The 24,272-nt window shown below is 45.2% G+C and overlaps 1 protein-coding gene across 1 annotated transcript in view; it reads left to right on the top strand.

The window, feature by feature from the left end:
* Nucleotides 1-24,272, top strand: part of SORCS3 (sortilin related VPS10 domain containing receptor 3) — a gene marked incomplete at its 5' end in the record, with an annotated part of 489,210 nt that overhangs the window by 274,684 nt on the left and 190,254 nt on the right. The window contains one exon of the mRNA XM_084635451.1: nucleotides 18,742-18,900. Coding sequence (XP_084491577.1) covers nucleotides 18,742-18,900 — 159 coding nt within the window. The remainder of the gene's footprint in view (nucleotides 1-18,741; nucleotides 18,901-24,272) is intronic.

Raw genomic sequence — 24,272 nt, 5'->3', positions numbered from 1 at the left:
GTCATGAGCCTGTGTTTATGGACTGATGCTTCTGAGCAGGTATGCAATCCCACAGACTCAGTGCCGCAACCTTGGGGAGGGATCAGATGGAATGGGAGGCCACACCTCTCGTTTTCAACTCCGATATCTTCGGTAACGAGCAACTGGGGCAGGGGCTGGGGGCAGTACAGCCGCACAGGAGGAGCTGCCGGCCTGGGGCACAGGCTCCTGGGAGCAGCGGCCCCATGTTCTGCTCCTTTCACTGCAGCGGTTCCCGGGAGAGCCCTGCGGTTCAACAGATACAGATTTCTATCCGTGGATATAAATTTGTATCCACGCAGGGCTCTAATCGTCAGGGTTAGGCATGTTCATGTAAATAGCGAATCCCCCTTTCTGAGTGGAAATTTCATTTTTACTGGCAAATGGTTGAAACAATCTGGCATAATGGTATGCATCTGATGAAGTGAGCTGTAGCTCACGAAAGCTCATGCTCAAATAAATTGGTTAGTCTCTAAGGTGCCACAAGTCCTCCTTTTCTTTTTGTAGTCTGCAGAAAAAATCACCTTGAGGAAGGGGTGCCATACTTGGATGACATTCCAAAAACAATCTTCGGCACCAAACACTTGGGGATTCCAATTACGGGCCACAGTAGACTCCTATTCCTCGCGGAGTCTTGTGATGAAAGTTTTGAATGCTTTGTTGATTCTCTGGTGTTCTGGGGTTGAAGGGATTTCTGGAAGCGGCTGATTTCTCACCCTATGTTTCTCCTGTAGCTTTTGTGCTCAGTTCAGCAGAGATTTTGGTTGTCAGGGTCCGGTAAACATCTCTATAGGCAAACGTGTTGGCAGCAGCTGAAGAAAACGCCAGTGTTTTTTGTGGGTCCCATAGGGTCTCCAGGTTTTCAACAATGGACATTACCTTGGTGCACAGAATCTGGCGGTCATTTTGATTATTTGCCAGCCTTGTCAGAGTTTCTGCTTTGAACCAACAAACCAGGAGATGCATTAGCACAGTCCAGGCATTATTTACATCGGGGGGGTCTCAACCTTTTTCCTTCTGAGACGCCCCCCCAACATGCTATCAAAACTCTGGGGCCTGGTGGGGAGGGGGGCACTCGGGGCTCTGGGCCAGGAGTGAGGCCCCTGGGTATAGGTGCAGTTTGACTTCTATTTTGGGGGACTAAGGGCAGGCAGGGTCCAGAGAGGAAATGCCACCTTCCCGCCCTGACATACGTCAGCAGGCCACCCAACCTGTCTGGGTCGTGGGGGGATGCAACCAAAAAATATAACTCAAAGGGGGGACTCAGCTCAAAAAGTCTGAAAACAGCATAGGGTGCAGGGACGGGGTAGCTAGGGGCTGTGTCCGGGCAGCAGGGAGCTCAAGGTGCAGGGACGGGGTAGCTAGGGGCTGTGTCCGGGCAGGAGGGAGCTCAAGGTGCAGGGAAAGGTGTGGCTAGGGGCTGTGTGCCGGGAGGGCTCTCCTGCCGGTGGCTACACCCCGAGGGCTCTGTTGGCCCTGGAGCCGGGTCCCCCGCCCAGGCTGCTCTGACCAGCTGCGTGAGCAGCCAAAGGGGGCTGGGAGCTGAGGAGCAGCTGCAACCCTGGGCATCAGCAGCAGATGGGGAAATGCCACAGCTGCCCACTCCATGGCACCACCCGCCAGAGGAGCAGCTGCCCTGCACTGCCTGGCTCCGGCTTCCCCTCTGTCTATGACCTGGCCAGAGGGTGGGGCCTGAGGGAGCTGAGCGAAGGGAAGAGGTTGGGGGTTGAGCTGTCCCCGGGACTGCCCCACTCTGGGTAAGGCACTGCAGTTGGGGGGGCAACACCTTCGTGCCCCATCAACTCTGCCCATGGGCCCAGGGCTTCTGTCTGTGTTGGGGCTGGCTTCATCACCGCTGCTCCTGGCTTCAGTGGGGGGACGCCAGGGTTTGGGACTCTCAGCTTCAGTCCCGGGGGGGAGGGCTTGGGGTTTGGGGCACCGGATTTCAGCTGCGGGGCTCCATGGCCCCCTTGAAAGGGCTTGCAGACCCCCAGAGGGCCGCGGACCCCTAGTTGAGAGCGACTGATTTACATGACAGGCAGCGAAGCCCAAGCTCGTCCACCGATGTGGCACAACAGGGCTAGGTAATCAGCAGTCGGCGCTGCACTTGCCTCACACTGTGCAAAACAAAGCCTGCAACTTGTTCACATGCTTGAAAATGGCTCCGAATCCAACGATGCAAGAGATCATGTCTTTCATTGCTTCTGTAGCAGTAGCTGCTAACAGCACAACATTAATCAGATGAACAGGGACAGCTCCAGTTTCTGATTGAGTTTAGTCTCCTGTGCAAATGTAGCCAGGTAGGAAGCAGAATCTGTGTTCGCTGTGGCCACATCTTCCCAAGCGAGTTGGTACATCTCAGACATGTCCATTATTGCTGCATCGACAGAAGGGCTGTCAGCAGAGGGGATGAATGTCACATCAGCCCAAAACAATGCGGGTTTATTTGCTTTGAAATCAAAAAACGAAAAAGAATTGGACGGTCCAAAAAGGAGACTTGTCAAAAATCAGACTAGACACCACATTTCCATCAATTCGTTCCGTCTGTTTAGATACTAAAGCATCGTCATTGGCTTTCAGATACGTACGAGTGAGGTTGTCTGAATTAGGAAGGGGTTTTGCTGCTGGACGGGGTTGTCGCACAAAGTCACGAGTAGGCCCCTCTGCAATTAACAGCAATTGTCCGGCAAAACAAAGAGCGCGCACAAATTCATTGACACAGTTGTGCTGTGTCCTCTCGGTGGTTAAAGTCCTGGTGAAAGCTCCTGATATTGACCGTTTATCCTGAAGCTCACTTTCTTCTTTAAGCTCCTTGCGTCATTTGCTTTCGACGTGCTCCTTTATTCTGCCAGCCTGAGCGCGAGCACTGACCTCAATGCTGCAGTACTTACAACACAACGGATCCTCTTCACTCCTGTCTTTATTGTACTTCAGAGTTTCTAAGCACTGGTTTTCTTGTTGGTATTCAGGCATAGATTTGCGTTTTCGCCCCCGGTTTGCCTTATCTTTATCTATGGAGGATTGATCTTTTCAATTCAGCACCGCACTAAACAGACGCAAAGGAATAGGTGGGCAGCATCTCCTGGTGAGCCAATCATAGCACGATATTAACTATCATTTGATTTTCCGACCTCCGCCGGGTGTGTGTGCTGTGTTTTACACTATGCAGCTGCTTCAGTCTCAGGGCTTCAGGACACAACAATCGTGTAAAGCGTTGAGTTTTACAAAAACAAGTGCCTGAAAAAATATTGAGTAGATTGATAAAAGGGTGTAAATTAGTAAAAAGCTAACTCCTTTAATTAAGAAAAACTGGTAATTTATTGGTGAAAATTGGTAAAAACTGAAAATGCGGAACACGAAGAGTATGTCACAACAACATGGCAGAACTGGTCAATATTTTTCACAAGAAAAAGGCGTTTTTTGGTTTAAAAAAGGGTATTTTTGTCAGAAATAAAACTTTGTGGAAATGATTTAAGTTTTCCTTTGTTTGTGAAATTTTCTCCCATGCTCTTTTAAGTGAAATTTGTCTAAATCACTTTCTAAATTTTTCCTTTACCAAAAATCCAGTTTCAGTAAGAAAATTTGCTTTTCAGTAAACAAAACATTTGGGAAACAACGTCCATTAAAATTTGACCACAAATTATCACCCAAAATTTTACAAGAAATGAAATGTGGGTCCAGAGGAAACACTGAGAAATCTAATCAGTTTTGAAAATGTTCATGAAATAATTTTCCAAGTTGCTCTATAACATAGCCCCTACTCCAGTGTTGAAGAATAAACACAAACACCACAATGGTGTGACTAATGGAGGAAAGGGAACATTATGAAAATCCAAACAGTATGTTTCTGTGCATGTGTCCCTTATTAGTTAAACAATGCAAGAATTGGAGAAACAGAAAATATATGGTGTATTCATATAGGCAGAATTGTATCTGCTTGGCTTTCAAGGTTTTGCCGCCAAAGTCAGTAGATTTTGGACTCTAGCCAATATATAATTTGTTAATACACTAGAATATGGGAGAGATGTGGTGGGATTACAGTAAGGGACTCGAAGTTAGGTCTCTTATGTCCTATTTCCAATGCTGTCATTGACTCTTTTTGTAACCTTGGTCAAGTCACTTTACTTCCTTTCTTTATCTCTGATTTACCTATCTGTAAAAAAATGGGTTTCATATTTACCTCACTAGGATGTTGCGTAGCCTGACTGACTTCGACAATGTCAGGTCAAGATTGACTTAAAACATAGATTGGGTTAAAAGATTTTACAAGGCCTAAGGTTAATAGAAATATTTCCATATTCTTTAAATAAATAACATTTTCCTTCAGTGTTTGCAACCAAAACATAACAGCATCCTGTTAATTCCCGAGAGGAAGGTGCTAAGACACTAGCTTAGAACACGGGAGATCTGTGTTTGACCCTCTGCTCCATCACAGACTTGCTGCGTGACCTTGGGCACGGCATGTAGGCTGAGATCCTCAAAGGTACTTAGGTGCTTAACTACCATTGACTTCAGATGGAGTTAGGTGTCTAAATACCTTTGAGGATGTGAGTCTTAGCCTCTCTGTGCCTCAGTTCCTCATCTGTGATATGGGGATAATAACACTTCCCTACTACTGCACAGTGGTGGTGGTGCGAGCATAAACGCATCAGAGATTGGGTGACACTCAGATAATAGATTCCATATAAGAGTCTAGGGCTATGTCTGTGCAGCAGCTAGGAGGGGGTTTCCCAGCATGGCTAGACAGACACGTTCTAGCTCTGTTCAAGCCAGTGTGTTTTTGCAGTGCGGCCTCAGTGGTGCTGCAGGTGGCTCAGGCCATCCACCTACGTTTGAACCCAAAGGATCAGATGGGATTGCACTTGGGTGGCTAGCTTGCCCTGCCGCGTCCACTCTATAGCCTGTTGGCCTGAGCAGAACTAGCATGTGTCTCTGCCCATATTGGGAGACATGCCCGAAGACAGATAGTCAGGTTCTAATAATCGGTGACCGCAGATGACACATACTACTGTTTATGTTCACTCTCCAAACTGAATAAAATGCAAAAAGGAAATAAACAGTGAAAAGCATGGCGGTATTTACAGATATATTCAGGTTTAATAGTTTCTGGGATGACCCGTAATGCAATCTTTATTTTCTTAAAATATATCAATTTAATGGTTGTGAAACATTATGCAATCCTCAAATGAAATACTCTACTATATATGAGCCCCATCTTACAGACACCTACACGCAGGAGTAGTTTTATTCACACAAATAGCTTTGACTTTAATGGAGCACCTAGCATGAGTAAAGTTATTCACATGCATAAGTGTTTGCAAGATCCAGGCCTGTAGCCACAGAAGTTTTGTTATATAAATGTTGTTTTCAATGTACCTTCCCGTCCATGAATTTTAGTGCACATAGGCTTTGCTTACCCCATATTTTCTACAAGCTTCTCTGCTTTCCTTGGTAAGTTACTGCAACAACGATAATTGCTCTCGTGTTCTGTGGAGAATAGCACAAATGTGCATTGATTCAAATAATATATATGTTATAACTACAAAAGCTACTTATTCCCTTATACCCACAGCATGGAAACAATGCTACTGTTAGAGAAGGCTGGTGATTCTGCATTATGCAAAACCATATTTGGGATTTTACAGCAATTAAGGCTTCTGCCCGTAAAAGCGCAGAGAGTGACAAAAGAACCCCACTGATCTAGCTCGTGCAACGCACCAGTCTGCAGATCAAGGCAAAACATTGATTAGAAACTTTAGAAATCGCTTCTTCTGGCTAATGCACAGTTACACGTAAGCACACGTGGTTGTTTAAGTATCACTCACTTGCTAAAGTGCAAGCCCAGTCCATGAGGTTAGCCGCTCCTGGGCATCTCATTGCCATTATCAGGGAAAACCTGTCATCCACAGGGCTTTCAGAGGAGACACATTCAATGACACAAAACATCTGGTAACTAAAAGAATAGGCTGGATGCCAGTGCTTTGAAAGAGTTCATCCTCTGAGCTGGGACCAGGGAAGACGTATCACCTGGAAATCACTTTTGGCAAATGTAAATGTCTGTCTTTATACAGCACTTCATGCAGTGGTTTTACTTTACCAATAGTTCAGTGCTAAATGATTTGATGCTAAATGGAAAAGTAAAAAGAAGAAAGGTCTAGCATAGCTCCTTCTAGATTTTCAGCTCTCCCCGTCTGTCTTAATGGCTGCTTCCCATTGATTAGAAGGCGTCTCTGAGCAGGAATGAGGGTGTCCACATGTTAATTTGTATGCAAAAGCTGGCCCAGGTTGGAGACAACAAGCATCAAAGTCTGCCCAAAACTTGAACTGAATCTTTTCTCCAAGGTTCCAATTAATTTTCTTTTGGAGGAATTGATTTTCATTTTCTCTGCTCTTCCTAATTCAGCAAAGACCAGAAGAGCTAAAATACCATAAGCTAGACTGTATGCGTGGTATACACAGGCAGATGCTAATGTCATGAAATTCCAGCCCAGTTTCATGCAGACTAGAGGGCTGGATAGTTTAGGATGTTAGGTTGCTCATTTAAATGGAATCGCTGAACATCTGTGAGTTCTGACATCTTTACTTTCCGGTCATCTCTCACGCTGAACTCAGAAGGGACTTCTCAACTTTTGGGTCATGCTATAGTGGAGAAGACACTGGACTCAGCTCTAAAGGGATTCTTTAGTGAGGCTGCTGGACACAAACAGACCCTGGGATTCTCTCTGGCTGTCTAGCTCCCACATCCAAACACAACCTGTGCCGTGTAATGTCATCACACAGGGTCTCCCTCTATATCCTGGCTGGACCTCAGCACAGTCATGGAAGGGGCTGTTGAGTTACACTGCAGCAGTAGGCTGTCATCCCCAGCAACCAGTGCCTCAGTTTCTAGAGAGGACCTGCCAAATACAACCAGTTACTGGGCACAGCCTTTCGGGATTGTGAAAAGGGACTTTGTTTGTGGAGAAGAAGGATCCCTATTTCTAAGCACCCCAGAACCGTATGACCACTAAAGGTGGGGAAAAAGAGAAGAAAGATCAAGTTGTGTAACAGAAAAGTTCCTTTCTATGATGCTCTATGAACACATGGAGAAAATTCCTATTTGTCACTATTCTTTTTCAGGTGGAGGGATGGGTGACTTGGATTAATATAAAATGAGAGCAATTGATGTTGGGTAGGATCTGTTATGTGGCTAGCAGTAAAAAGGTTTTACAACCAATCACATGCCCAGTGCCAATAAGTGACTCTTTGCCAGGTCAGATACATGCTTCTTGGATGACTTCCATCCCCACCGGCACCCGAAATTTAACAAGCAAATGCTTGCTGTGCCTTGTAATTAAACAGGAAAAGTACACGTGTCCAGTGCCAAGAAGACAAGAGAAAGCAGGGAGACATGTCGTTCTGACCTGCCTAACGATAAAACAATACCGAAGGTTTCTGGTTTGCAGCATGTCTAGTTTGAGTCTTTTCCCCAAATGTTTATATTGTACAAATTAGATCTAGTGTGGGATTTGGCTTCATGTGAAGGTTGGAAGAGGGACCTGAAATCCCTCGGTTCTATTCCTGCCTCTGATCTCACCTAAGCCATGGTATCTTATGCCTCAGTTTCCCCATCTGCATAGAGGAGGTATCATGCCTTCCATGGGGGTCCGGCGCTCTCATTTGGCCCAAACTAGCTTTGATTTGCTGATCTTCAGGGCATGCCACAAGGTGCATCTTTGTGTATGCACTGCTGCAGGGGGTGAGGTTTAATGGGGTTTTGCCAGGCGTTAGGTCTGATGGGTGTGTGAGGGGGTGAGGTTTGTGTTGTGTGGGCAGCTTACTTTTGATTCTTTTTTTTAATTTATGGGTTGGGTGCCTGGAGCCTTGGACAGGCCCCCTATTGCTTCTGTACACATCTAAACAAATAACCAGAAAGAAAAGGGAGGCCACCATGGTGACCTACTTTACAAGGGTATTGCAAGGCTTAATTCAGCACATGAATGGGAACAAGGATTGGGCTGACGGATGGCCTCCTAGCCACTGGATAGTGGGAAGGCATCCATCTTCGTTTGACTAGCCTTGACTGAGCTCTCCTCAGACAAGTAACAGGATTCAGGGGAAAAGCATTGAGATGGTATCACTCCTTCCCCTGAAACCACTCCCACAGAAGGGTGATGGGCGATGGCTCTTTTGCCAGCAAACCTGTCACCCCTGGAATCCCAAAAGGCTCTGCCCACTCCTCCATCCTATTGAATATCTGCACCAAACACATGAAAAGTGAGCTGCCATGGTCTCAGAATACCCAGGTGTGCCCCAACTCTGGGTAACACATGCTAGGAGAACATGGGTCTTTGTCCCTATCCAGTGGTCAGGCCTTATAAGAGGTTTATGGCCATAGAACAAAGGAGGGTGTCACAGAGTGACTGGCCCATTTAAGAGGAAGCGGGGTCTGGTGCTCTTGTGATTGATTACCCAGTGCCCAGTTGGGCTTAAGGGAAGGCACCTGGGCCTTATAAAGGGGGAGACAGCCACTGGGGAAGGAAGGCTACTCACCGACCTCTCTCAACTCAGGGAGGTAAGGGTGCTGGTAGTGGGAGCTGTGGCAGAGGCTGCAGAGAGCAGGAGATCCCAAGTAACCAGGGTAGGGCCAGGAGAGCAGCAGGAGGGATTTGTTTGCCTCAAGAATGAGAGCAAGAGAGCCGAAGGAGGCTGAGTGCCTGGTGGGCGAAGAGCAGACCGGACAGAAGTGCTCCAGGACTGGCTGAAGATGCCAGAGCTGATTATGAACTCAGATGCTGTGGTGACAGAATTTACTTTGGGACTTTTGAGGATTGTTTTGAACTGTTTGTTATTCAGCCAGCCCCGGGCATGAAATGGTGTGAGCCTGGAGAAAGCCTGTGTGGGTGCTTGGAGAGAAAGGGAAACCGAGATAGGTCTCTGCAGAGCCATGGTTGGCACCGAGGGTTGGGGAAACACCTATTTACCAGGGAGGTCAGGGGGGACACACAACTGCGATCGCACTGTCCCAGTGTTCCCCTCTCTCATAGATTCAAGCGCCTTAATTGCCACAGGGAAGATGTGGAGACTGGATTATGGGCAGTTGCCCAAGGAGTGTGAACAGCAGGGGTTGCTCTCACCACTCCCCCCAGGTTAGAACTGCTTACCCAAGCCAAGGAAAGGAGACTCTGTGTGTGTATGGGCTCCCTTTTGCCGTTAGCATAGGTGGAGAGCCGTGGGCTCTGCCCGAATGCCCATACTGAAGCCCCGATTGTGAAAGGCTTCAAGCTCAGTCGGTGGTGTGAGACCCATTGGGACAGATACCCTGATACACTTGAGGTACGGCATTGAACCCCAGAGCTGTGTGATCCTGCAGAGTTTGCTGGTGTGCAATTAAAACAAAAAGCCTGCATGGAAAGGAGGCTTCTGGTGAGAGCTTCGTCTGGAGACCTAAATGGATTTTGAGAGGCTTGTTTGGCTGTTTCTTCATGGTTCGTATAGCGTAAACCCCTTGCTGAAGCCTTGGAAACTGGTTTCACTGTGTTTCATTGCTCAATTTGTACGTGTGTCTGTCCCATTTTTCATTTTTCAATAATAAATACAGTGGTGAAAGTCACCTTTAACACTTAAAGATTGCTTGGATTTTATGGGATTGTATCGAAGTGAGTGCCAAGGTATAAAAAAGCCTTACGGTTGAGGTACTTTTATAACACATGCTCCATAAAACCTTATAAAGTGAGTGAAGTGCACTTCATCCTTTCAGGTTCCAGTGTTATAGTTCGGAGAGCTAGTGATCTGATGCTATTCTCATTAATTAAATCTCTTATTAATGGTAATGTTCAAGCAATAAGAAGTGAAGCTACAAGAAGCTAGACTAGCGTAGGTCCAGAATCATTAGCTCTCCGGAAACCTCAGCAAATCTGTACCAGGAGATTGATGTCCACAAGTTGTTGGGGAAATCCCTGTCTCAACTTCAAGCAAGATATTGAGCCCAAGAAATGGGGCTGGGGCTGTCTCATGATAAAGAAAATAGCATCACAAATTTCAATAATGATTCATCTAGGAACAGAGGACTGGAAAAGACTTCCTGGATCACTGAGTCTAGTGCCAAGCTTTTGCTTCCACTATTCCTGCTGGGAGGCTGCTCCAGAACCTCATTCCTCTGATGGTTAGAAATCTCCTAATTTTCAGCCTAAATTTATTCACAACCAATTTATATTCATTTGTTCTGGTGCCAACATAGTCCTTTAGCTTTAGCTCTTCTCCCTCCCTGGTGTTTACCCTTCCGATTTGCAAAATCCCCACTCTATTACCTCTAGATTGCTGCTTGGAGTCCAGCCCAGGTTAGTAGCTGAGTAGAAGCTGTTACTATCTGAAGGCTGTCCTGTTTGGTGGCCTATGTCAAACACATTGCTACGGTTGTTATCCTCAGGGAAGAGGCAAAGACTGAACGGACAAAGAGATGGAATTTCCGAAATACCTTCTCACCCATTCCTAGCCAGGGTTGGGATAACACTGCCAGGGCTACAAGCGAAGGTTTATTAGCCCTTTACCTGACCTGGGATAAACAGCACTTTGGTGCAATGTCGCCCTTTTCACAAACACCGTGCGGGTCTTCTTTGGAAAGTTATCTTGTAACTATGGTGCTTTCTTACTTGGCAGATTGGCTCCCTGTGTGTATTCAGCATCAGATCTGCTGATTTTAGGCATTAAAGAACTGTAAGCTGTTGCTACTTTATTCTCCTGTTACTCCTGCAGGAGTCTATTTCTTCTTGGACAACTTCAATAGATGTTTTAACTAAGGGCTGGTCTCAACACGGACGTTCACCAGCTTGAGTGAAAGGGTGCTTTTAAATGGTGCAGAAAGCCTGTGTTGACTCTCTCAATTCAATTAAAGAAGCTGGTTTCTGTTGAGGTAGCTTGTGTCGTAAATTTACAGACCCATTTAAACCAATGTGTGCGCCTCCTCGGGGCTTTGTACTGGTTTATTTAAATGGACTAAAATTGTTTTTTAAATAGAACTGATTTAGAACCCTAACCCTAACCCTGATTCAAAATGTTTGTACAGATGCGACCTCAGGTGCAATGTGTTACATCTGTGCAACCCCTATTGAAGGCAGTTCCAAAGACAGGAAGGTTGCCATGGTATAACTGAAGACATTGGCTTGCAGGATCTTTATATACCGGTGATGCTGGAGGGAAAGGAAGGGAAGAACTGGTCGGAAAACCAACATTTTCAATAGACTAATCGTCATTTGAAATGTTTTGGCTGAAAGATGTTGGTTTTCCTTAGGAGGTTTTGAAGGGATGAGAACTGAAAATTTTTGGTTTGAATGAACATTGTGAAAGAAAAAACAACATTGTTTGTATCGCTTTGACTTACAATGTTGTTCCATTCTGTTTTGTTTTGGTTTCTATAAACAAAAATGATTTTTTTAATATTGCAACAAAACTAATCTTTGGTTTGAATTAACGTTTTGACATTAAAACATCATTTGATCTTGTTTGTTTTTCTTAACTGAGAAGCTGAAACAAAACTGCATTTTAAGCCAAAATTAAACAAACCTTTCAATTGGAATGGACATTTCCCCATTTTCACCTCCGATAAAACCACATTTTTTTCAGCAGTAAAACTGTCTGCATGAAAAATTCCAGCAAGCTCCAGAAAGAGCCAGGCTTGACTTTGAGCCTGAAGGTTTAGCAGGTAGAAAATCATCTTTTCACTCGTAAGATGAGCACATTTGATATGGAAATATCAGAGGCAATAAACAGGGTGCTATTTTTACAGTCACTTCTCAAAACAAACCTAATTTTAATCACAAACCAGTGCAATGCACAGCTAATGATGAAGTTACTGACGTTATGCCAAGGAACAAAGCTCTTCTTTAGCTCAGCAGGTTTGGAAGGGTTGTGGGGTTTTTTTTTTTCAACACCATTTTATGTTGGGAAATAAAAGTGAGGCTGGAGATTCTGAAATAGACACAGTTCATGAAAAGCATATTACAAGTGAACAGGAAAATCAGAAGGCTCTAAATAATAGTTTAGTGCCATGTATTTATTTCTGGGAACAAAAGGCATTTATTTTGAGCCTGTCTTCTTTATTCATTTAGTAGGATGCTTCCTGCTAATGTAACTCAGTGGTGCTATTGCTGAAGATATTGCACCTATAAAACTTCTCTGTGCCCATTTAAAGAGACGTGATCTGGTAATTTACAGTCAAAATGTATGTTTGGTTGGGAAATAAAATAAAAGGGTTTCACAAAACCTGATATTAATAAAAATGCCTTTTATGGCAGGTTGTTTCAATTGCAGTCAAAAGGCATTTCAATCAAAGATTCCACTGTGTGCAAAGCAGACTCATTGCCTTCTATAGGGAGGGAGAGCCGGATGAAGAGGGGACGGTAAGGCTTTCAGTCTGAATGCTCTGCTGTGCGATGAGTGACACGGATAATACGGTTTAAGAGAGATACGGAGCTGGATTTATGTGCAGGGCAGGTGAGAGGGAGCCACAGTTTGGCGCTTCCATGCACCGAGGGTTCACTCCTGCACCGTGGAAGGTGATGGGAGCCAATGGGGACTCCGAATGCTAGGCGTAGTGGAGTATTAGTGAAAGCCGTACTAATGCCGTGTGACGCTTTGTCCCCGTCTAGTGGTTAGCGCTTGTAAAGAGGTTTATGAGTCTCCCACTGCAGCTAGGCTTTGAGCTCAAGTGTTAGAGGCTCATGCTTTCAGACCCTCAGCTCCGTAGGTTCCAGTCCCACCTAAGGGTATTATTACATTAGTGTCATCAGTGGCACTCAGTATTTCATCTGAAGAAGTGGGGGTTTTATCCACGAAAGCTTATGCCCAAATAAATCTGTTAGTCTTTAAGGTGCCACCAGACTCCTTGTTGTTTTTATGGATACAGACTAACACCGCTACCCCTGATACTTGACACTCAATATTTCAGTGGCCCTGGTGACATGATGTGACTGCCTCCCACTTCCAAGCCCACTGTGGCTCAGTAGGGAGATTCCTGGGCTCGCCCTTGTAAAAGGTGCAGCAGCTGTAGCTTCCCCCATTGCCCATGGAGGAAGCTCCATCCTCCATGCCAGGTGTAGAGTGCCTCCCTGCTTCCCATGCAACCCAGCGGTTACTTTGAACAATATAGCCCCTCGGTTGGGTTTTTGTTGCCGACATGAGGAGTTAGCCCTATGACTCCCATTAACTTCTGTAGAAGTTGTGCGGCTAACTCTACTGATGGGCTCTGAAAATCTCAGCCCACAGGCATAAGCCCAACATTGCCCTTGGAAGGGATCCTGTGGCCCCGGATGAGACTCCCTGTTCTTTGGTTCCTGCTCTGAAAGCATGAGCCTTTCTCATCTGGTGTTTATGCAGAGATGCTCTGAACAGAATAATCACACCCACCCACTGCTCCAGCTTTGGCTGGCTTTATTCACGAGCTCTCCAGGCTTGTAAACAAGCACTGCTGTCCAAAATGAACCAGGCAGTTAGGACTTGACTGTCTTCCAGATCTGTTGGAGTGTTACGTGGGTGAAATTCACACTGGGCACAGGGCCAGCACAGGACCCTAAACAGTATCTGAAGCCCAGTTAACCCCTGAAGGGGACTCGCGTGCTGTAGGGTCTCGAATTTCACCCATATATGATCATCCAGCTGAAGGGGTTCACAAGAGAGGACCCCCTCCATACCAGTAACCTCTGTGCTTATTGCACCTGCCTTCCCGCTGCAGCCCCTGAGACCGGGACTTCGCCGTTCAGGCGAGGATAAGCTTTGGAGCTGCAGCATCGGGAGGAATGCCATGTCGTAGCAATCCTCGGCTCAAGTACTTTTTCAAGGACTTCCCCTTCACAGTAATCAACTCCTCCCGTCCAGTCCCATTTCAAAGCCACAGAAGGCACAAAAATATATACTCTAGAATGCAGCAAGGTGAAACGTAATTTCCTCTTTAATAAAGGGTGCCATTTAATCTAATATTATAGAAAATGATTAGATCTTAAAAACCTATAAATTACATCTGACAACTCGCTGGTGCTCCTTTGCCGTTCCTTATAGCAAGTATAAATGGCAACACCAGGAAGTGACAGAGGAGTTGGTTCTGGCTGGAGTTTGTTTATTGGCTCTTAATGAAAAGCGATTAATCTAAATCGCTAGTGGGGTGGATCCTTTGTCAGGGCCCCATAATGAGAAGTGGCAGTTTTGCCCTTTGACAAATGTGCTGCTATTTCCCTCTAACAAAAGTGTTTTTATTTTGTGGGTTGTTTTTTGTTTTGTTTTGTTTTTGTTTGCGGTGGAAAAATACTAATAAAATAAACCCCAAATCACCCACTCACTGTTTCCTCCTTATCAGCCCACCTCCCCCCGCCCCCAGTTAAAGCACCATCAAACTGAACCAGCCCCAGCTGCAAAAACACAGAACGGCCTTTTATTTGCGACCATTATCACACTTCCTATTTCTTCTGAGCTGCTTTGTTTGTGGCCAGTGTTGCATGGAATGATGGATTATAATGACGGTACCCTCAGTAGTAATATTGATACTTCAGTGCGATCCCCACCCCTTTTAATAGAAAGGATGATATAGTCTTTTGCAGAAGCAGGAGGGTGAAGGAGGGGAGAGAGCAGCCGATGTAACGAGCCCTTAGCAAGGCCAGCTGTCAGCAGTCTCTCTTGCAGCTCTTATTTGCCTCCTCTTTCTCACTAAGGTTGCCAGTTAAGTTTCCACTCTTTGGTGGCTTTGTTATGTCCCCTGCTGCAAGACGTGGGGTGCTCAGAGCATTGATTTGTGCCCCCTCCAATGTAAGCAAGCTGTCTCTCCTCCCCTGCTGACAATTAAGTGCTGGCAATATGCTTGGGGCTGTACAAATGAAGACGGTCTCTGACCAAAGAGCTTGGAGTCAAGGAGGCTTGGGGGTGGAGGGGGGAGCAAGGTGCACTGGGAAACCCAGAGGAGGAGAACAGTCTTTGGATGGTTTATTTTTATAATTCATTTCTTGTGGGAGGAAGTGAGACTTCAGATGGGGCTTGAATGTGGAGACAGTGGGGATTTGGGACCTCATCCGAACAAACTGACGATTATAAGAGTGTTTGACTTCAGTGGGCATTGGATTGGTGAAGGATTGGATAGGGAAGGATTTGATGTGTGACCCAGTGGGGGAGTGGATATGATCTCGTCTCCGTCTAGTACCTGGTCCCAGGGACCATACTTACCCATAGTAAACATGTCTCCTTCAGCTCAAGTGGTAGGAGGTGATGCGTTTTGTATTGTAGGTCCAAGGTTTAACCCCCCTGTGTGACTATTGAGCATCTGTGCTTAGGGAGACATGGTTTGTAATTTTGTGCTGGCCATTTTGCACTCCAGAAATTTTCCTTTATCTAAGATGACGTGGTTTGCACGAAAACGTAGGAGCGGTTGAGATTGTGCATGTTTTGAGACAGCATTTGGTTTATCTCCAGACAAAATCTCAAGCCCTGCTGTTTTCATTAGGAAGCAATGCGATCTTGTCACCTGCCAATGAGTGACAATGGGCTCATTTTTATTATCTTCGATGTGGCAGGGAGATTAAGGAGCTTGCTCAAGCCAGCACAGTGAGCCAGGAGAAGAGTTACCGTTCCGGAGACATTCCACAATGTGGTAGGGCAAAGAGGGAATACACAGGCCACAAATAATCCTTCTGTATGTTCCCAGTGTTCAGGTGCTGCCTACAAACTGCTAGGAACTGAGAGAGTGGAACTAGGACTTGAGCTGAGGGTGAATTTGAAGGACAGAGGTGTTTCTTGTGGATGCACACAGTTCTTTTCCTTGTTCCTCCCACATTCTGTTTTCCTGATCCAAAGTCCATTGATATCAGGAGAAAGAGTCCCACTGATCTCCCGAGAACTTTGAGGTTTATGTTACGGCAAAGCCCGTCTCAATATCTCCGTTGTTGCTTTGGCTATTCTGGTTATGCCATTATGATAATGCTGCTATATGTGCAATCATGGCAAAGGCACATGCAAATCAAATCCACAATTGTAACTGCATTTCGGACCCCGTTCTGCAGCCCTGGCGCCCATGAATAGCCCCATTGACATCACTGTGACAGCACTTATAAATAACAGGATCAGGACCCCTGTGCATCCTGTTGTATGTCTACCATGTTGAAAAATCTCGTCCAGACTATATCTAGCTGCCCTGAGCTTTCTATCTCGAGAGCTCAGGACAAGACTTTGCAAGTGAACTTTTAATATATGGCTTTGTTAGCTTGGTAACCTTTAGTGACATCATTATGGAATATCTCTTTATTCCCCAAGTATCCTGCCTTTAAATGTAAGGTCCACCTGGAGTACCTTGCTCGCTTACCAGTCTGCAGATGCAAGCAAATGTTACTAATGCACACTACAAATATCTTTCTTACACATGCAATACCCTTTGAATGCAAAGAGATATAGCTTGGAGCACAGTACTTCCCAGCGGAAGCTATACGTGATAGCAAAAGCTTTTTTTCCAAAATGGGGAATAAACCTTTCTTGTCCAGAGCAAAGCCTTTCTTGTCCAGAGGAAAGGAGGCATGTGTTTTAATTTGATTAGAAAGGGGGAAAATCCAAGATTAAGAGCTGACCTGTTCCTTTTCCTGGTTGGTGGCCTCAGGTTCTTGAGCTTCCATTACCAATTTATTGATGTCTTCTGTTAGCCAGCTGCCCATGGTGGCAAGCAGATCACAGTACTAAGTACCCTTCTGTTGCCAGCAAAGTATCAGTAGGTAAAGATTGCTTTATGATGTTGTGCAAGTAGAATATTCTTCTGTGGATCCCAAAAGAGATGTGCCATGAAGGTCAACAGCATCTCAGGATAGTGGATTTCTGAGCTTGGTGAGGGACTTTTCTGCAGAGCACTTGTTTTCCATTCAAATTGGCTGATGATGGATAGTAGTTTTAAAAACTGCCTTTAAAATGGAAACTTTCAGATTAAAGATCATATACTTATTTAAAAACAACAACAACCCTTCCGCAGAAAAGTCCTTTCCTCTGTTAATCAAAATTGGTTAATTAAATCAGAATGAATTAAAAAAAATAGTTTAATTTTAATCATTTAATCCTGATTACCCCCTTTCTGCATCTCACAGAGCTCTATGCAGTGAAAAGGGACGCTATGCAATTACACTTCTGATTTCAAGTCAGTTTCACTTTATGTTTCAGGTGCGATTTATTGCATGTTTAAAATTAAAGGCCTGCTCAAGTGCTATGCTTGATTGGGGCCTAATACAGATTCTTGCCGGTCTTTCTAATGGAACTTGTATGATTAAATGGTCGCTGGTTAGATGTTCGTCTGTGTCCCTAAATTGTCTTGTATTGTTTAACTCGGTAAAGCTTTCTGGAGCAATGTTTATATGGAGACACTATACAGAACAAAGTTGTATTGAGTCTCAGGTCTGCAGCTAAGAGGTGGATCCTAGGTTTGATTTCCAATGGACAAGGAAGTAGTGTTTTTTGAATCTTCTACTGTATCAATAACCTGCTGTGTTTAGCATATATGTAGTTTAGCCCCCACTGTTTGTTTTATTTCATTGTATTACATTGGCTGTAATGTGCTTTGTTTTTCTCAAGATGTTAGTAAGATGGCAAGCTGAGTTAAGGTTTTCCAAAGGGTTTTCTTGGTTACTTTGACATAGGGAATGGTAAAAGATAATATAGAAGAAAGACATTTTATGATACTCATCTTACGTTCTAATTAAATCCAGAGGCATGAATTATCTCCCTACTTGCAGAAATAGAACAATTTCATTGTCCTGCACTGGGGAAAAATGGCTTCATTAAATGTTATGTGAACAATCACTGTAGTAGGGATGGTAAGTATGACGCACGCACAAACTGGTGCCTAAATTCTGACCGCACAGCTGACACAGACAGCCAGGCTGGGAAATCTCCCCTTTCCAATGGCATAAAACTTTCACTTCTAGCTCCGCAAGGTAGCAAGATATGGGACCTTAAATCCAAATGCTGCCCATCTTGGAACTTGAGACTGTACATTTGGAAAGCGAATTTGACATTTGGGGAGAAAGTGGGGGACACTTCAGTGGCAGGTTGGAAACAAATAAACCTGGTGGCTGTTTGAAGCAACTCAGAGGTTTGGGATATTGGAAGTAGTCCTGCTAGAGATGGATTAGTGGGCGAAGAGCAGGTGAGGGAAGTCAGAAGTCCATGTTAAACTTCACAACTCTTTTAGACTATACGTGTCTCATGGTTCTGATTTATTCTATTTTCTCTATATACATGGTGGAGGTGTGTAAAATATAGTGTGCTGTGGTATAATGGTTTTGTCAGCTGGAGTTTGAAATGAGCAGAGTCCTCCTAGGTGATGAAGCCACAAGTAAGCTATCCAGATCATCTCCAGTGAGTGCCAGTGAATCTTTTATAGCCCATCTCAGTATAAGATATTCTGTATATGCCATATATGTTACATTAACTACAGCTGGTCAAAAATTTTTCACTGGAAAAATAATTCAACCAAAATTGGCTTTTGGATCAAAACAAAAACGTTCATTTTAGTCAAAATTTTCCAATTTTTCAAACAAAAACCCTAGGGAATCCTGATGAGCTGTTTGCAGTCTAAGGCCGATAATGAAATGCTGAGCAGTTTCTGATTCCATCTTATTTAAGGCAGTGTTGCCAGTTCATTCTTATATAAATATGTTTCAGGTTACATGGATTCTGACTTTCCCATTAACCCTGTTCTGTTTCCTTCTCTCTCTCTCCAATTGTCCTATTTAGATAATGCTCCTGGGTGACCCGGAGATTGAGAGCAGCATATTGATCAGCTCCGATGAAGGGGCCACCTATCAAAAGTACCGTCTGAACTTTTACATCCAGAGCCTGCTGTTCCATCCCAAGCAGGAGGACTGGATTCTGGCCTATAGTCTCGATCAAAAGGTGAGCAACTCATTTCAGATTCAAGTGATTATTTCCCAGAGTCCGGTGACAAAGACATTGTCAAGAAGAACAACCATATATTTAGAAAGTGACTATGTGGCACCATTACACTCAGCAGACCTGCTTTCTGGGTTGATTCTGAGGCAGATCTGCTGACTTCGGTGACATAGTTTAGTTTTTGCTGCATTAGCCTTTCAGAGCCAAAATAGCTCCATGGCAGCAAAGCTGTATTCTGTTCCTCCTTGGGCATCCTCACCCGAATCGCTTGCTAAGGGATGATTTAGTTGGGGATTGGTCCCGCTTTGAGCAGGGGGTTGGACTAGATGACCTCCTGAGGTTCCTCCCAACCCTGATAGTCTATGATTCTGTGATTCCAACCAGTCACTCCTGTGCAAACCCACCAAAGGCAGGGATGTTGCGCCGTTCTTATTGAGAACACAGTTTTGCCTGTGGAAGGTTATTAATGGTGCTGATAAGAGAGATGAAAGGAATCCTAGAGCCAGATTTGACAGGATGTGCTAAAGATCTAGCCACTTATTTAGGGGCCTAAATGGTTCCTGAGCTCTTCTGAAAATCTGGCACTTGGAGCCCGAATTGCATTTGCAAGGGCTGTTTTTTTGGGAGGGTGGGGGATTCTTTCTGTTTGGAAACCAAACACGTTTGGTCTGGAAATCACTCAGCAGCAATACACTTGAAACCCCATCATGCCCTTCTTACGGTCGCTTTTCAGAGTGGAACTGCAATGAAAACAAAATCCTTACCTTTGCTACCGTCAATGTCTAATGATAGATTGTTGAAATGGAAAGAACTTTAAAGATCCACTTTACTTTCCCCTCCTTATGGCATTTAATTTTTACCATTCACTCAGCTGCTGTGCAGTTCACTCTGCTCGTTTGTTTCAGTTCCTGGGTTCTCGCGCTAGGGGCCAATACTAGATACTGGGCCAAAGCTATTTGGCAGCATTTCTTTTCAAATACTGGTGCGTCAGCTCTTTCTAGTCTCTTCCTCCCAATCAGCTTGCCCTGGGAGCTATTTAGTATACACTGTAATAAGTCACATACCCTACCACAGCAGCACCTTCAAACAGTAACTAGAACATAACCTCTATATCCCCTTGTTAGCAGAATGCAATGGCCGTTGCCAGGTGTATGTTGTTTCTCCTCTGAGTGGCCTGAGTGACATTTACAGGCTCAAAGCCATTGTAAATAGACTTCTTTCATAGTACCAGAGTGTTATTGTATGGAAGACTTAGCCAAATGTCAAATATCTTGTGAGCTCAGACGTTCAACGTAACCAGAAACGTTGAAGCTGGATTGAAAGACCAATAGACTCGTTTGATGTCCCTGCATGGTTTGATGCCGCTTTTAAGCTAGAGGTAAAGGTTGTTAAACGGCGCTTCTTTTCACACAGAGACAGCCCTGTAAGAAAGAGACAGCTGATGAGGTACACAGGATGGGATAAACTGAATTTAATGTGTCAGGCGTGTGTCTGCACGGAGGCTCAACTATGAAACCAGGGAACCATTTGCTCCTTGGTTCACACAGGGGGCCCGCTTTTCTCTTTCAGTAAGGCTCCTTTGTGCCACGCTAGCAGAGTAAAGGGGCTCAAAATAGGTGAAAAAGGCCCCCTAGAATATGTTCTGTGCATGGGGCTTTTCCAGCTGGTGTAGAACTGGCACATGGGCTCAATGCCATCCCTGCTCTCACCACCTGCCTTAAGTGGTGTGGTCGGAGTGTACAGCACTACAGCTAGTCTCCACTTCCCACGGCTCACTGGGAACCACTGGAAGCTGAATATGGGTTAGAGCATTCCTGAGGTTGCTCTAATTTACCTCGGGGGCTGAGCAGATCTCTGCACAGCCCCAGAATACAAGTAGTGTAAAGCTGACTAAATGCCACCTCCCTCCATCCCCGACCTCCCAGCTTGCCCTAAGTTCAGGAGAGGGGTCACTGAGAATCAGGCTCTGTGTATTTGCAAGATATATGTCGCATATGTCTCCACTTGGGGATTACATTTTGCTTAGTGTAAAGCATTAGGAATTATAGCACTGAGCACCGAGGGCTTTTCCTAATCAGAAAGCAGACCTTCGGAGGAGCCACTGTTCCTCGGCACTCTTTTTTTGTTGACAACTTGGCATAAACTAGCCTGGCGACAGAGAGTTGTCAACTCGACTAAGCCTTGTACGGGCATCTCGCCAAGGAGGCTGCTAATGGCCAGAACTGAATTTTTCAGCTACCATGTGCACAATTTTCACCTCTTTATGTGTAAAGATTGACTTGCACAGAGCAAAATATATATACAGTTTGAGGTTTGAAATGCAAGAGTCATCATCTGGGCAACTGATGGTTGTATTGTTGGAATCAGATTAAAGATGGAAGGCCAGATAATCCAGGGAAGCTATGCCAGTTCACACCTGCTGAAGATCTGACCGAGCAAACATGCACTACCTTTCTTTAAGGAAAAATGAAAGTGGATCAAATCAGACTGTGCAAACTTCATAAACCAGATTCTCCCAAACCAGCAGAGGGACAGGTACATTTACTCCTCCTTGAGCCAGTTTGGTCGCCTGTATCCTAGGCCATGGTTAACTCAGGTTGGTATTGCTCCATGAGAGTTTTCTTCTGGGGAAAGGTAGCTTTGAATTGCAGTCAGGACTCCAGGGGAGCCTGGCTGGCAGATTCTGCTCAGTGCATTCCCCATCAGACCTGGCCCTGCCTTCTTCCTGGCCAGCAGTGCCTGCAATTGTGGCCAGGGTTGCCTCTTACAGGCTCCACAGTGGATGGGAGGTTGCACTTGCTGTCTGCTGCCTCCACCTTTCTGCAGCAGATTTGCTGCTGCGAATCTCTGTGGGCCTGATCCAACTCCTGTGGGCAGTCGGTGGAAAGACCCTGAATGAATGCACTGGCCCTAAATCTGCAGAAGCTGCCATAGACTTTGGGCTGAATCTGACCCCCTGGAGGTGAACGTCCTCTAATTTCTGCAGGCAGTGGGAGCTGTGGGAGTGGGATCGTGCATTTGGCTCAGACTAATGATTTTGGTTCTATGAATTTGGTCCAGGACCGTTTTTAGTAAAAATACAGTTGTATAATCCAAGAGAGGGGTTAACCACCCAGGGAGAAACACAGATTACCTTTCGTGGAATGCACAGCACACACTGTATCTGAAATAGACGTTTAGCAATCTTAAAAACAAAGGGCATTTGCAGATGGTCCCATTGTTATGATATTTAAAGGGAATTTCTCAAGTTACTAAAAATCAGAGATTTGATTATCCTAAAATATATTACTATCCGCTGGGGAATTTTTTTCTAGATTATCTGAGATAAATAGTTAATATATCTTTATTTCTTAACACGTATATTGCATTAACTATGAAATCTACCACATCCTGGTTTTAAAAAAGCATTTTAAAAGAGCCCAAAATTGGGTAGCTATAGGGAAAAATAACATCAAGTTCTCCAGTGCTCTCCCTGGGATCATTGCAGCAGCAGTTAACAATCAGATTCTACTCCGAGGGGATGTCTATACTGTAAGTAGACACCTGTGGCTGGCCCATGCCAGCTGACTTGGGCTTGCAGGTCTTGGGCTAAGAGGTTGTTTAATTGTGGTGTAGATGTTCAGCCTGGGGCTGCACCCCAAGTTCTGGGACCCTCCCACCTTGCAGGGTCCTGGAGCCTGGGCTCCAGCCCATGCCAATATGTCTACACTGCAATTAAACAGCCTCTTACCGTGAGCCCCGCGAGCCTGAGTCAGCTGGCACAGGCCAGCTGCGGATGTCTAACTGCAGTGTAGACACCTGTGTCCAGTGGTGACACCTTGGACAGTACAAATGGAGAGGCACTGATGGGATACTATGGGGTGCATGCTATGGAAAACCTCAAGGTGGAAGGAACCTCCTCCGCCCCAACAAATAAAACCGGAAATTCATTCCAAGCAACTTTGGAAACAAAGTGGGGAAAGCTTCCCACTAAATCTTCCAAAGAATGAAAGGAAATTGGCATTCAGCCATTGACTGCAATGGGAATAGGACTGGGCCCCAAATCAGGTGGAAAGGAATCTGGATTTCTTTAGGTCCAGATTTTGCCACCCCCTTGTGTGGAGGTGCTGGGGTCAAGGAGCCTCCCACCCATGAGGAAAGGTTGGAAAAACAGAGCACCTTTAAGGCTAGAGAAGAGAAGGCTGGGGGAGGGACATAGTAGCAGTCTTCAAATGTGTAAAAAGTTGTTATAAAGAGGATAGTAATCAATTGTTCTCCATGTCCACCGAGGATAGGACAAGAAAAATTGGCTTAGTTCGGAGCAAGGGAGATTTAGGTAGGGTATTAGGAAAAACTTTCTAATGCTCTGGATAGGGAAGCTCTGGAACAGGTTACTTTAGGGATGCTGTGGAATCCCTGTTTTTAAGAACAAACACCAGCCAGAGATGGTCTAGGTTTACTTGCTCCTACCTCAGCGCAGGTGAATGGACTAAGTGACCTCTCGAAATCCCTTCCAGCCCTACGTTTCTATGATTCTAAGTGGAAATCCCATGCAACAACCAGGAGCAATCACAGTCCCTGGACTCAGTCCCTGCCTCTTCCTTACACCCCCATGGTGTAAATTGCTTTGAGAGAGCCAGGGAGGAGATGGGACCATGGCTAACCAGACCCGCTGCACTAGCCCGCTCTGTGGCCCAGGCATGCACTGGAGAGTAGCCAAGTGAGGGTGCAGGCTGCAAACACCTCTTGTGTGTGAGGAAAATGGGGAGGTTTGTGCCTTTCCCAAGGCCTCCATCTGGGTGCTGCAGGATCACAAACCAGTTTATCAGGTTCAAATACGCAACCAGACCCTGGGTGAGCTAGGTCTGAATTGAACATTTGGCCTTTGTGCTGGTTGCTCATCTCTTACAGTTATCCAGGGGCCCTTTGGTTTAAATGTATGAGGGCTGGTGAACTGGTGAGCTTGTTGTTAACATGCATCCTCCTACGACTATTCATCTGTAGCTAACACAAGAAGGAAGCCATGGATAAGAACTCGGCGGCCTGTTGCACACACGGGGGATACCTACACTCTCAGTTTGAGTCCTTAATCCTCAACCCTCTCTCTAGGCTGTCAAAGCGTGTTTGACCTTTGCAGATTTATTTGCAATGACTGAGTATCAGTGGCGGATTAAAGATGCATTAGATGGTCATTGGAAAACAAACCAAATGCATGCAATCTGACTCCCAGCAGCAGGAGCTGCAAAGGGGAGATTTAATCCAACCGCTTAGAACTGGGCACATGTCAATGAGTCTGCAAATTCCATTTTAAACCCCATTCAGATTAATATTTTATTTTTTTAATTTTCTTTCGGTTTAGCATAAAAACAAGGTGCTGGATGCTGGCTCTGAGAACC

Source organism: Lepidochelys olivacea (genome assembly GCF_965140295.1).
Source record: "Lepidochelys olivacea isolate rLepOli2 genome assembly, chromosome: 7".
Lineage (NCBI taxonomy): Eukaryota > Metazoa > Chordata > Testudines > Cheloniidae > Lepidochelys > Lepidochelys olivacea.
This window is presented reverse-complemented; position numbering and strand designations above follow the sequence as displayed.